Genomic DNA, 14,348 nt, shown 5'->3' on the forward strand with positions numbered 1-14,348 from the left:
TCATTTAGCGGTATATAATTAGTAAGTATAACTAGCGAAACAGCATCTGATTTTGGCGATTGATTTTTTTTAGGAACATTTTGGCGATTGATTTTTTTAGGAACATTTTGGCGATTGATTAGTACTCGATTATACTGTAGGCTGTAGCTAAGACCTGGAGCCCAATTGGGTCGCTCTCCTTGTGGCGCGGGGAGGGAATATTCTGAAAGCGCAGCGCCAGGACAAGAGCGCCAGGCCGAGGGAGTTGCCTGTCCGCGTACGGCTCCGACGGACGATGGAGAGCGAACTAGTGAGGTCGCTCTTGCTTAGCCAGACGCTAAGCTCAAAGCCGCGCGTCTTTTCCCCATCCAGGCGCACTGTCACGGGGCCGAAAAGCGGCTATAACCCTCCCGGTTTGGCTGAGCGTGACCTGTCCAGCCGTGTAAAGGGCCAACAGGTGGGGTTTTGGGAGGGATAATTGAGCTGCATATGCGCCAATAACCACGATTATACGCTGCTTAATTGCATCATCCAGGGAAGAAGATGTCTTGTTTGATCTCTTGTTTTGGAGCGATCTTGTGATTGGATTGGAGCGTCTCGATTTGAAAAATGTGATGATGTGACCTGTGGGAATATCGCGGAAACTCATGGGAAATGGGGGGTCGTTTTGGCCGCATGTGCAATGCAAGGACCGAATAATTAAGTGATCCGTGTGTGTTTTTTCTGCAATTGCGTAATGTGATTGCTGTACTTGCGTAGGGATTATTCGGGGAAGACAGGCATGCAGCAAAGCATGTAGAGTAGTAGTACTACTACTGCTGATCGACTTACGTATGGTTGGGCTGTGTTCCTCTTTTCGCCCCCGCCCCCACAGAGCCTCTTTTGCTTTGGTGGTCGGGCAGCACGTTCGCACGGCTCGCAGCCCCCTGGCCGTCCATCTCATGATGGACGTCTCCGGCTCCGTCCACGTCGACTTTCCTTTCTGTTTCGCTTTCGAGCTTCCGTCGACACGACAAGAACTGGCATGGCAGGGATGAGCATCGCACTGCTCCGAGATGATTCTCCTGACAAATCCGAAACGGCCCCAGTACTGCGGCCGGGCCTACGTTGGTTGCTGTTCATGCCAGGCCACTTTGATCCATCATCATCATCTCTCAGCCCTTCTAATTATCTTCTGCGGATAAAAGGATCGTACTACCTCCAATGGATGTACCGCAAATTGTCCAGTTTCTGGCAGTCAAGCAAGGATAATATAGACCCTGTAAAAAAGAAGCATTTACTTGCGCGCGCGACCTGTCATCAATCAACCGGAGGTTGCGAAGCAGAAAAAATATGTGCCTCTATCATCACACAAGCGTCGTCATTAGCCCTGCGCTAATCAGTCATCACCCCAGCCAATTTTGTTCTTGGCGTGGGCCATGGCTGTCTCTCCGGCTTCACCGATTTTTTCCATGGACTGCTTTTTGGTGTTACTTATCGACCACTTGGCGACCGACCGACCCGACCCGGCGCACATCATGCAGGGACGGAAGCGAATCTTCAGATCGGTCATGGCTCATCTTCTTTGCCACCCTCGCCCGGCCCATGCGAATTGCGTGCAGCGTCCACGGCCTTTCACATGGACGCCAACAAGTTACATGTGTGTGTGTGCGCGCGCGCGCGCGCGCGATTGATCATCTAGGAAAAGATCAGGATTAGCGGCACAAAATTTCTGTTCAAAGAACTGCATACACTTGAGAAGACAAAACATGGGCATGGAAGCATGTAATCGATGTGATCAAGATTCAAGAACCACATTTCAAGTTTCCAAGCATACGAAGATCACTTTTTCAGGTGGCAACCCGAGCTTGTATCTGAATTTGCTCATGGAGATCGAGTACTTGGGATAGCACGTTTGATCGATCGGTCACGAGGACGTGCGCGCGTCCGTCACACATCGATCGATCTACACTAGTGACAAGGTCGAGTCGAGAGGGTAGTAGAAGCCGCCGAGGAACTGGTCTGCGGCGGCGAGGTCGGGGCCGGCCGCGCAGAAGTCCACGAAGAACCCGCCGGCGTTGTCCACCGCCGACCAGTTGGACCCCGACGACGCGGCGGAGGCCGACGTCGAGCCCTCGGCGGCGAGCGTGTCCTGGAGCGCGGCGGAGGCCGAGGACGAGCCCTCGGCGGCGAACGTGTCCTGGAGCGCGGCGGAGGCCGAAGACGAGCCCTCGGCGGCGAACGGGTCCTGCAGCCCGGCGGTCGGCGCCAGGAAGTCGTCGTAGGTGTACGCCTCGGCCTTCACGGTCGGCACGGGGAGCGGGAGAAGCGGCGACAGGTGCGCGTGCGCTGGGGCCGGCGCCGGGAGCGGCATGAAGGACGGGGAGCGACGGCAGGGGGCGGTGGAGAAGGCGGCGGCGGCGGCGGCGGCGAGGCGCTTCTTGAGCTTGGTGTTCCAGTGGTTCTTGACGTCGTTGTCCGTCCTCCGCTCCAGCTGCGACGCTATCAGCGACCACCTGCGATGAATGCCAGCGCGCGTCTTGATCGGTCATGCCGGCCGGGACACGAAAAGGATGCCGCTTTCGCGCCTGGTGATCAAGAAAGAGAAGAGTGCTTACTTGCTGCCCAGCTGGCTGTAGAGGGAGTAGATGATGGTGTCCTCCTCCTCGGTGAAGCCGCCGTGGCGGATGTCGGGGCGGAGGTAGTTGAGCCACCGCAGCCGGCAGCTCTTGCCGCACCTCTTCAGCCCTGCACACCCACCCGAGACAAAGATCATCGATCGATCGAGAACACGCGCGCACGCCACGCGTCGAGCAAAGGCAAAGGCACGGACGGACATGAAAGGGGCAGCACACTCACCGGCTTTGCTGGGGAGGGTGATCCAGCTGCCGGTGTTGCCGTGGCGCTGCATGTAGTCGCGCAGCGCGTCGTCCTCCTCCGGCGACCACGGGCCCCTCTTCACCGCCGCCCTGTCGCAGCACGGCGCCCTCCCCATGGCCCCGGACCCGGCCGCGAGAAGAGACGAGACGACGGGGGAGGGGAGGCTGAAGAGAGAGACCGGACGAGGACGTACGACTGGCCGCGCTGCTGCGCTGAGGCCGATGGGCTGCCGCTACTTGTATCGACCCCGCCCGTTGTCGGCGAACAGAGCAGAACACCGCAGGGTCCTCTGCCTGCGGTCTTTAAAAAACCGTACTCCCGGGGTGAAAAAAGAGTGTCGAGAAGAGAGAGGGGCGGGGTGGGCGCCGTGCACCGACCGGGGCGTGGTTTCCCATTTGGATCCTTGATTCTCTGCTGCTGCAGCGGTTGTTCTCTCTTTCACAGTCTCCTTTTGGCCTTTTGGGTCACGGGCCCATGCGGTCTCATCACACGCAGAGAACATTGTACGCGACCGAACAAACATTGTTGATTCTCCTGGCAGATGCTGTTTTCTTACTTCTCTACTTCCTTTTTGTTCCTGGCATGTTGCCTCTTTTTACTGCCTATTTTGTGGTGTGTTTTTGGTGAAAACTTCAAACATCACCTTGCTTTTGCTTTTGTACTCCAGTTTATTACTGCACTGAAGATCCCTCTGCATATAGGATTACATTTCGTGAGCGATTCACCTTGCTTTTGCTTTTGTTACTGCACCGAAGATCCACCATGCAGCTCTGTTCTTCTTGCTTGATTTGTCACCGATATCTCCTTGGCTTTGACGAATCATTCCGTGACACACACACACACACCAACACACGACGTCGCCCTCACACACTCTCACCCATGAGGACCATGTCACCATGATTAAGGCGCACTCATGCGATCCGCTTGGGACGATCGGCGCACATAATCGCCATGCCCGTGCTTAATCCCAAAACGGAAAAAGTAGAATTCTGCTCCGGAAAGTTCGTTCCAAAAGGAGCAGGAAAACCTGCACAGGAAAGGGCACGAAGGGGGGAATATGGGTCAGTCGTGGAACGGACGGCTGGCGAAAGAAGATGGGCTTTCCTCCTGGTACGTGACGATCCCTTTACAAGCAGGCCTAGACACTGTCTGGTCAAGCCCGATCGATGAAAGGATACGGCCTTGTGGCACGTTTTCGGCTGCCGAAAGCTCTTTCACCCCGTTGAGACCCAAAAATCAATAATTAAGAGGTGCCCTTTACAAATGTCACTTTCATCTTCTCTGGTGGTGACAAGTGACGTCCACGAAGGCATGGGTGGGGTTATTTATGCTTTTTTACATATTTGTTCTTTCAAAACGATTTGTCTCTTGAACCAAGCGCTCAAATCATAAACCATTTAACCGTTGCATTTCTTGCGTCGTGTTCTTTGAAAATATACCACATGTTGAAAGGTTTCGAAGTAGTAACCCGTGCTTTCAAATAAACTAACTTGTGCTTAATTTTGGGTCAATCACAAAAACATAATTGTGTTTCACTTTTTTGGGCGAAACACATAAACAATGTTTGTGCTTTACGTGGAACCCAAAAAGTGAGAAAAACAAAAAACACAAAAAACCAGTAAAAAAATAGGAAACACAAAAAACCTGAAAAAAGGAAACTAAGAAACCGTGGAAGCACTGACCACTTTTTTGGGAAGCACACAAGCACATTATGTGCTTCGTGTGGAAACACATTGGTGCTTCACTTTTTTAAACAAGCTTAATTATGCTTCACACATTACGGATAATTGTGCTTTTGTGCTTCACGAGAAAAGAACGAAAAAAGGAATCCAAAATATAGAAAAAGAAGAAACATTAAAAATAGGAAGACCCTAGAAAAAACTAGACAAAATCGGAAAACCAAAAGGACTCGGAATAAACACAATGAACACAAAAACTCACGTATCTGCGTTTCAAGTGCGTCTGTTGGAAAGCCCCTCGAGGGAGTACCCGTTGACTAGTAATTCCTGTGGATACCTCCGGAAAATCCTACTTGCCGCTCGTTGCGGCAAGCTGTCAAAGCTTCGCAGAGGGAGGTGCGAGCGAGCGAACGAGTGGGCCGGCCCATTTTAGCGTTACAGCAGACTCGGTTTTGGGAACCTTCTATGATGTTTCCAGCCGGTTTTTTCCGGTTTTGGAAACCTTCTAGAAGGTTCCTGAACCGGCTTTTTCTTATTCAGTTTCTTTTTCATTTTTGTTTTTCTATTTATCTTCTTTTTCTTTTTTCTTATCTTTTTTCTGTTTCTTTTTTTGATGAGGCACGGACTACCAAGATGCTAATTCGTGCGTGTAGATGGCCCGATCTTTCACGACGATACTCGATCAACACCTCGTCTCCCTGTTCCTCCTTGTAACCTCCAAGAACAATTTTCACCTGTGTACAAAAATACACAAACGAAAATAATGACCCCCTCGGATCAGCACGTAGGCGTCGATGTGATGATCAACCCTCCGTTGCTAGTAAATTTTCACGATGGAAAAATCACAGATAATACACAAGATATGGTCGCCCGTAACTCGGACGTTTTTCTGTATATCTCATACCCGGAATAAAACTCAAAACTCCCCTCCTTCACATCGGCCGGAGCCAGCCTTTATATGGCTCACGCTGCAACCAGCTCGGCCTATCTCTAAGGAAGAAAAAATACAAACGTGATCTGGTATATAACTAACCTCAAGTGCACTACCTAACAAAATATATCTACTCCTACCTGCTAGCTTAAAAAGGTAACAACCACGTGAAGGAAGGAAATGGCGTGATTAAATCCATGCAGACCTAAACGTGTAGCACTATGGTGCCAATCCTAATCCATCCAGGAGGTGTACGAAAATTAGGATGCACCTTGGCACGTACGGGTTCCTCCATAACCTCAGGTTTCTTGCCGTGATGAGCATATACTTCTTGGAAAGGATCTAACTTCTTTTTATTTATCAAACCAAATTGACATATTGGCTTTATGTATGGGCGTGGCTCACAAGGCTTCTGCTGATTGTTTTTCTCTCTATAAATCAATCATGATTCTCTCATATTGCCTTGTGCAGGTGCACGTACAAGACTCGTAACACATCCATGCATCAATTTATAGTCCAAATAACCAGCTTGATGTGCGCTCATCTGCGCAGCACCAATACCTGGTCCGCATATCATACGTTTCTTGCCATCTTTGCCATTGTGCAATATATTTGGACAATTCATAATTTTACCAGCATCCTTGATTAGACTCTCCTCGCTCGACTCAGTTGGTTCGAGTTTAGTAGCATCCGCGCTGGATAATATTCTAGACGATGTAGTGTTCATATCATCATCCCTCCCTTGAAACAAAACCGTCCTCGGTTTTGAGCCATCTTTCAAAACTTCCTTTTTTGGAACCTTCATGCTTATAGCGATCACATTGTCCGGCATTGGTTTTAGCACGTGTCGTCTACCATCATGCTTGAATGTATATGTGTTTGATTTACCAGCATGCACTGCATCACGATCAAACTGTCATGGTCTTCCCAATAACAACTGACACACGTCCATCGACACGACATCACAATCCACCTTATCAATATAATCTCCAACCGCAAATGTCACACGTACCTTATGTGTAATCTTTAATTTCCCAGAATTATATAGCCATCCCACATGGTGCGGTTGCGGGTGCCGCCACATGGATAAACCCAATTTTTGCACAAGATCTTTGCTAATGGCATTAGTAAAACTACCACCATCAATTATCATCTTACATGCACGGTCCTTAATCATGCACTTTGTTTTAAAAACACTCCATCGCTGCCCCTTTGCACCACTATCATCTTGTACCTTCTCCACCGAAAGATTCAACCCTTCTATCGGTGCATCGATTTCTTCCTTTAATTCTTCTTGCTCTTCTCTTCTTTTCAGCAAACGACTTTTCCAATCTGAAACAAATACATCTGTTGGCATTAGAGTAAAACAAATTCGTTGGCCCTTCCATGATAGCGAGTAAGTATTTTTCTTGGCATTCCGAGCAGCTCCGACGCGCTTGTACCATGGATTTCCAAGTAGCATATGGCATGACACCATGGGCACAGGACAAACATAAAAAAATTCTGCACAACAATATTTTCCCAAATCAAAAAATAGCAAAATCCGATGCATAATTTTTATTTCACCTTCGAACCACTTCAGCATGTACGGTCTTTCCAGAGGTGCCATATTCAGTCCCAATTTGTTCACCACCTCGATGCTCACCATGTTAACCGTAGAACCTTCATCGATCGTCAAATTCACACACCGTTCCTTCACGACGCATCGTGTGTGAAAAAGAACAACCTCGCCGATGCCTTCCTCCTCCATCAATACGTTCCTGCTCAACACCTCCATACTCGCCTCCGCAGACGATATTGCAAATTGAATCGCCGTGACTAACCTTAGCTCTGAATACCACTTGATGAAGCGCAAACTGGCGAGATGCCAATTCGTGCGTGTAGATGACCCGATCTTTCACGACGATACTCGATCAACACCTCGTCTCCCTGTTCCTCCTCGTAACCTCCAAGAACAATTTTCACCTGTGTACAAAAATACACAAACGAAAATAATGACCCCCTCGGATCAGCACGTAGGCGTCGATGTGATGATCAACCCTCCGTTGCTAGTAAATTTTCACGATGGAAAAATCACAGATAATACACAAGATATGGTCGCCCGTAACTCGGACGTTTTTCTGTATATCTCATACCCGGAATAAAACTCAAAACTCCCCTCCTTCACATCGGCCGAAGCCATCCTTTATATGGCTCACGCTGCAACCAGCTCGGCCTATCTCTAAGGAAGAAAAAATACAAACGTGATCTGGTATATAACTAACCTCAAGTGCACTACCTAACAAAATATATCTACTCCTACCTGCTAGCTTAAAAAGGTAACAACCACGTGAAGGAAGGAAATGGCGTGATTAAATCCATGCAGACCTAAACGTGTAGCACTATGGTGCCAATCCTAATCCATTCAGGAGGTGTACGAAAATTAGGATGCACCTTGGCACGTACGGGTTCCTCCATAACCTCAGGTTTCTTGCCGTGATGAGCATATACTTCTTGGAAAGGATCTAACTTCTTTTTATTTATCAAACCAAATTGACATATTGGCTTTATGTATGGGCGTGGCTCACAAGGCTTCTGCTGATTGTTTTTCTCTCTATAAATCAATCCTGATTCTCTCATATTGCCTTTTGCAGGTGCACGTACAAGACTCGTAACACATCCATGCATCAATTTATAGTTCAAATAACCAGCTTGATGTGCGCTCATCTTCGCAGCACCAATACCTGGTCCGCATATCATACGTTTCTTGCCATCTTTGCCAGTGTGCAATATATTTGGACAATTCATAATTTTACCAGCATCCTTGATTAGACTCTCCTCGCTCGACTCAGTTGGTTCGAGTTTAGTAGCATCCGCGCTGGATAATATTCTAGACGATGTAGTGTTCATATCATTTTTTCTGTTTTCTTTTCTTTTATCTTTTTTTCCTTTTCAAGTTTATTTTCAACAAAAATCCGAATTCCAAAAAATGTTCCTGTTTTTCAGATTTTGTTCACAAATTCAAAAAATGTTCCCATCTTACAAAAATTGTTCATAAATTCAAAAAATGTTTCGGGTTTCAAAATTTTTGTTCCAAATTTTCAGAAAATGTTCTTGTTTTTTCAAAAATTGTTCGAATTACTTTTTTCCATTTTTTGAGAAATTTGAAAATAATAACATGGATTTCAAGAAATTCCTGTTTTAAAAAATTGTTCACAAATTTCAAAAAAATGTTCTTATTTTTCAAATTTTTGTTCACTTATTAAAAAATTGTTCACATTCCAAATTTGTTTGGGATTTTCAAAAATTTTCTCCATTTTACAATTTGTTCTAAAAAATTTAAAATTTGTTTGTTATTTTAAAAGTTGTTCCCATTTCAAAATTTTGTTCGAAAATTTTAAAAATGTTCATGTTTACCCAAAAAAAAATCATGTTTACAATTTTTGTTGTTCACAATTCAAAAATTTGTTCTCCTTTCAAAAATATTCATGTTTGTGCAAAAATCACTATTAAATACTTATTCATATTTTTTAAAAATTTTTGTGTTTATCGATTTTTTTTAAAACTCGTGTTGGTTCAGTAAATTCTGATTATATTTTCTTAGTTTTTCTTCTCAAATTTGAAAAGTGTCCGCATTAAAAAAATACTTTTCTCAAAATAATGTTCGCGTCCGCATTACCTTTAGCTGCGCGCGCCATAGTAAAATAAGTACACTTATGTAGCCCATTGGCTAGGGTCCTGCGTAAGTCACAGGAGGTGCCAGGTTCGATTCCTACCGCCTCTAGCAGTTTTAGTCTTTTTTGTATTTTTTACCGTGTTTCGCTAATGGGCCGGCCCAGCTGGAGTCCCCCTGTGCGTTTGCTCGGCAATTCGCCGCAGCGAGCGGCGCATAGGAGATCCCGATACCTCCTGCTCGACACTTGTTTGCATAAGGCTTCATCTAAACCGCGCAAATCGGCCGGCCCATTCCGGTGAGTCTCACCTAAACAATTTTTCTTTGTTTTTTCTCTTTGGTTTTATTGTTGCTATTTATTTCACAAAATCCACTTATTGTTTCAAAGAACTGACTGTTGGTTTTGTTACCAAGCTAAATAATTTAAAACTTTTTATACATAGGAAATAATATTAATTATTTATTAGGACGTGTTAGAAAAGTTCAGTCTGTATTAGAAACAATCACTGTATCTTAAAAAAAGCTCCTTAAACTAAAAAAAAAATCATTGTATATGAAAAAAGTCCAGACAGTACAACAAAATGTTCACCGTATTTGAGAAAAAGTTCACCATACGTTAAGAAAAATTTCATTGTATAAAAAAATGTTCACCATATACTAAATAAATGTTCAATGTGTATTTTTTTTTAAAAAAATCCACAAATGTTAATAATATAAAAAATAAAAGTGCAAAAAAAATACAGAAGAGAAAAACCTGCAAAAAGAATCATAAAAAATAAATGAAAACCCAAAACATGAAAATAAAAACCAAACCTAAAAACCAAAAACAAATAATTTATCAAAAAAATAAGTGCACAACGATTCCTGGCCTGGGCCGGCCCACTACGACTCGTAGCGGGCGAAGCCACCACTACCCCTCCCGTCGGTGTCAAAACCGGCAGATCTCGTGTAGGAGGGTCCCGAACTATGCGTCTAAGGATCGAAGATAACAGGAGGCAGGGACACGATGTTTTACCCAGGTGTGGGCCCTCTCGATGGAGGTAATACCCTACTTCCTGATTGATTGACTTTGATGAGTATAGGGGTTACAAGAGTTGATCTACCTCGAGATTGTAATGGCTAAACCCTAGATGTCTAGCCTGTATGATTGTGATTGCCTCTACGGACTAAGCCCTCCGGTTTATATAGACATCGGAGAGGGCTAGGGTTGTACTTAGTCGGTTTACAGAGAAAGGAAAGTACATTATCCGATCGCCAAGCTTGCCATCCACGCAAAGAAGAGTCCCATCCGGATACAGGGGAAGGTCTTTGATCTTGTATCTTCACGGCCCATCTGTCCGGCCCATGTCACATAGCCCGGACGCCCGAGGACCCCCTAATCCAGGACTCCCTCACACCCCACCACCCCCCGATGCTGCCACCCCCCCCCACGTCGGCCTCACCCATGAACACAATGATTAAGGCGCACTCATGTGATCCGCTTCAGACGATCGGCGAACATAATCGCCACGCCCGTGCTTGATCCCAGAACAGAAAGTAAGATGCACGTGCATTGCACGTAACACTGGAATGCATTGATCCAGGAGTTGTTTATTTGACAAAGTATGTGGGGGAGTCATCTCATGTGTAACAAATATCGATATGTTTCTTCGGATATTATTTCTTCTCTAGAGCTCACAAGCATCTGGGTGACTAGTAAATGTAGGCAAAATAGATAAAAAATATATTTTGCAAACAAAAGCGTTTAATTGTTCAACCTGCATCCAAAACTTTTGAAGAAATAACACTTATTGTGCTTTGCGAAAAAGATCGTTATGAATAATTTTTTGAGTATCGATTTTGTTTATTTTTTCTAGGCCACCATGAATCTAACTCAGGATGACTTGGAAGGGGGCAGAGGAGATGGCGAGCAGGAGGGGGTCATGCTGGTGGTCGGCAATGCAGCCTGAGAGAAGGCATGGGAGGAGTTGGGGGCAGACGGGCACCGAAAGCAGGACCTCTCCAGATCCTTCTTTTTTTCTTGAGATGGCTAGGAGGTGAGAGGGAGAGATGGCTGAACGTGAGAGGCAGGGGGTTATCTACAAAATGAAGAGTGGAGTATAGGGGTCTTTTTGTAAAACCGACATAGTCTGTCTCACATGCATTGGATGTATATCGAACAGTTGTAAATGAAACATGGCAGGCACACCATCATCACCAACTTAGCTTTTTATAGGAGTAGAGATATTTCGTTCGAGAAGGAGCGGGCAAGCCATTACAGGAATGGGCACGAAGGAGGAAATATGGGCCCATGAAAGTTCGTTGGCACATGGAACGGACAGCTGGCAACACGAGTGGAGCCCAATAAGTGAAAGGATACAACCTTGTGGCCCTTTTTGGGCTGCCGAAAGAAGAGCTCCTATCTGGCGCCTTCAGCGCTAGTTCGCTAGCTGGGGCTCGCGCTAAGTTCACTGTGGAACGGACTAGTGCACCCACGCATCTCTTAAGCCCGCCCATAGTGGGAGTAACTGTAACGCCCCGGATACAACTTTCCATATTCGTAACCCCGGCTCTTGCCTTTTCCGGAGATGTGTTATGTTATTTTCCTCCGTGGTTGGGTTTTTTTTTTTGTTTTGCATCTTGTTCATGTCTTGCATTTCATCATCACATCATTTGCACTGCATTGGCACTCGTTGCCATCATTGTTTTTTTAACTTGCATCCGCTCGTAGTTGCCGCTTCTTCCGTGTCTCGGTTGACCTTCTCTCAGATCAACCGGACCGCTCTCTTCTCTCTCTTTTCTGAGCTCATCAAACCCCTTGCTTTTGTTGACCGTTTCGAGACCAACCAGGTTTTTCAAGTCCCTCTCGTCTGGCCGCTTAATCTTTCTCCACAATACTCAACCCCTCGCGCGTGTCCGAAACCTCTTCCGAACCCGAACCGGTCGGTCATGACCGATGAGTCCGAATCATCCCCCAACATCCCTAAAACATCCTCATTTTCTTATTTGGGCTACCTAACCTATTTTTTCACGACCGCCCGATTGTGATCAGATGGACCGAGGTAACCACTAACCTAATCCCACTTGCTATATATACTAGGACCAAACCCTAAAAACTAGGATCTGTCCCATCCATTCCGTCTCCGTCGCCGACGCACCCATTTCCCACCTCGGGATCCTCTCATCCCCCCTGCACCAACCATCAACCACACCCAGATCAAATCCATCCATCCCATCGACCCATCTTGAGTCAACGACCGCCGACGCTCAAACCCCGCAGGAGCCCGAGCTCCACCTCCTCGCCTCGTACCCCGAGCTCCTCCCATGGCGCCCTCGTTCACGAGCACGTCGACCCCGCCGCCTTGAACTCCCATGTTGAAGCACCACCTTGCGCGCCTCCTTCCTTGAGAAGGAGCTCGACTTGCTGCCGGCGACCTCGCCCTTTGACGACCTAGACTACCAGGCCGCCCCTCTGCTCCCCTCCGCCCTTCCCTTTTTCCTCTCCTTCTCCCTTGTCTCACTATCTCTCTCTCTCTCACCTTCACAGGAGGAAGACGGCATGGACGACCTCCCCGCGTCCCTGCCCAAGGGCCCTGGTCCGCCTCCTCCGGTCGCCTCCCCGCCGCGTCGCCCGCTGGATCTCGCCGCCTCCGCCATGAACCCGTCCATCCCCGACCTCCTCCGTTCCCTGCATCGCCTGAAGCCGCCGCGGTCTCTGCATCCTCTGCATCGAGCAGGTGCTCGCCTGCACGCCCGCTCGCCCGCTCGTTGACCGCGTCGCGCCTGGGCCGGCAGCCTCCAGGACCAGCGCGCCCCTCCTGCAGCCTTCCCTCCAATCGGGCCTTGGCCCATGGTGAGAAAACCCCCAGCGCCTCCTTTCCCTTCTGTTGGGCTGTCAGTTTCGGCCCGATAGCGTTTTTTCCCAGATCTGCGAATTTGCTAATTATCCAGGGAATTACAGATTTACAGAAAAGTCCCTAGAGTTCATGCATTTAATAACTCATCAACCGTGCATCATATCAAAATGTGTTATATATGTAACTTGCTTAAAATTTTGTCTAGTTTAATAATATGCCACTTTCATCCATGTTAAAATGTTTAAATGTGCTGTTTGAATTAATTTGCATAAATGACATGCTAAAATGATTTATTTCATAACTAAATAACCATAGCTCCAATTTTAATAAACTTTATATGTAAATGGGGTGGAAAAATGCCTAGTTTAACATGGTGCACTTTATTTTCCTGTTTAACAACAATAAAATATGGTTTAGGGCAGAACAGTACCAAACTCAAAATATGCACATGGGGATTTTCCGGAATTGTTGTTCGTTGTTCCGGCCTCATTTAAATTTGCCTAGATAGGTAGTTTAATTATGCTTCACCTCTTGCCATGTTTGACAACATTTAATATTGTTTGGTAGCTTAAACGAGATCAAACTAAATAATTGCTTGTGGTGTTTTGTCAATATGCAACTCGTTGCATATTGAGCTCCATTTAACTTGTAGTATTGTTTGGTTGCATTTGCCATGCCACGCCTCTTTAAACCGGACATACATCATACTTGATTGTGCATCATGCCATGATTATGCTTGTGTGTTTACCATGTTGTTTGTTTCTTTCCGGTGTTGCTTCTTAGTTTCGGTAATGTTGCGATTGTGAGGATTCGTTCGACTACTCACGTTCGTCTTCTTCATGGACTCGTTCTTCTTCCTAGCGGGATTTCAGGCAAGATGACCGCTACCCTGGATCTCACTACTATCATTGCTATGCTAGTTACTTCGTTCTATCGCTTTGCTGTGCTACCTATCATTTACTCTTCAAGCCTCCCAAATTGCCATGTCACCCTCTAACCTTTTCACCCTTCCTAGCAAACCGTTGCTTGGCTATGTTACCGCTTTTGCTCAGCCCCTCTTATAGCGTTGTTAGTTGTAGGTGAAGTTGAAGATTGGTCCATGATGGACAGGATTATGTTGGGATATCACAATATCTCTTACAGTATTAATGCATCTATATACTTGGTAAAGGGTGGAAGACTCGGCCTTATGCCTGGTGTTTTGTTCCACTCTTGCTGCCCTAGTTTCCGTCATACCGGTGTTATGTTCCCGGATTTTGCGTTCCTTACGCGGTTGGGTGATTTATGGGACCCCCTTGACAGTTCGCTTTGAATAAAACTCCTCCAGCAAGGCCCAACCTTGGTTTTACCATTTGCCTCACCTAGCCCTTTTTCCCTTGGGTTTCCGGAGCCCGAGGGTCATCTTTATTTTA

The 14,348-nt window shown here is 46.4% G+C and overlaps 1 protein-coding gene across 1 annotated transcript; it reads right to left on the minus strand.

The window, feature by feature from the left end:
* Window positions 1-1,775: 1,775 nt before the first annotated feature.
* On the minus strand, window positions 1,776-3,189 carry LOC119275075 (transcription factor RAX1-like). Its single transcript, XM_037555858.1, has 3 exons — window positions 2,818-3,189; window positions 2,577-2,706; window positions 1,776-2,474 (listed from the first exon to the last, which is right to left on the minus strand). Exons 1-3 carry the CDS (start codon window positions 2,951-2,953, stop codon window positions 1,925-1,927), a joined length of 816 nt encoding a protein of 271 aa, XP_037411755.1. The 5' UTR covers window positions 2,954-3,189; the 3' UTR covers window positions 1,776-1,924.
* Between the last annotated feature and the right edge of the window lie 11,159 nt (window positions 3,190-14,348).

Source organism: Triticum dicoccoides, chromosome 3B, assembly GCF_002162155.2.
Source record: "Triticum dicoccoides isolate Atlit2015 ecotype Zavitan chromosome 3B, WEW_v2.0, whole genome shotgun sequence".
Lineage (NCBI taxonomy): Eukaryota > Viridiplantae > Streptophyta > Magnoliopsida > Poales > Poaceae > Triticum > Triticum dicoccoides.

What these genes read in the sequence shown, in the direction of transcription:
- LOC119275075 (XM_037555858.1), bottom strand. Translation starts at nt 2,953, where the DNA reads ATGGGGAGGGCGCCGTGCTGCGACAGGGCGGCGGTGAAGAGGGGCCCG. An exon ending in CACCCTCCCCAGCAAAGCCG is followed by an intron (nt 2,707 to 2,817) that starts GTGAGTGTGCTG and finishes GTGGGTGTGCAG; the next exon opens with GGCTGAAGAGGTGCGGCAAG. An exon ending in TACAGCCAGCTGGGCAGCAA is followed by an intron (nt 2,475 to 2,576) that starts GTAAGCACTCTT and finishes CATTCATCGCAG; the next exon opens with GTGGTCGCTGATAGCGTCGC.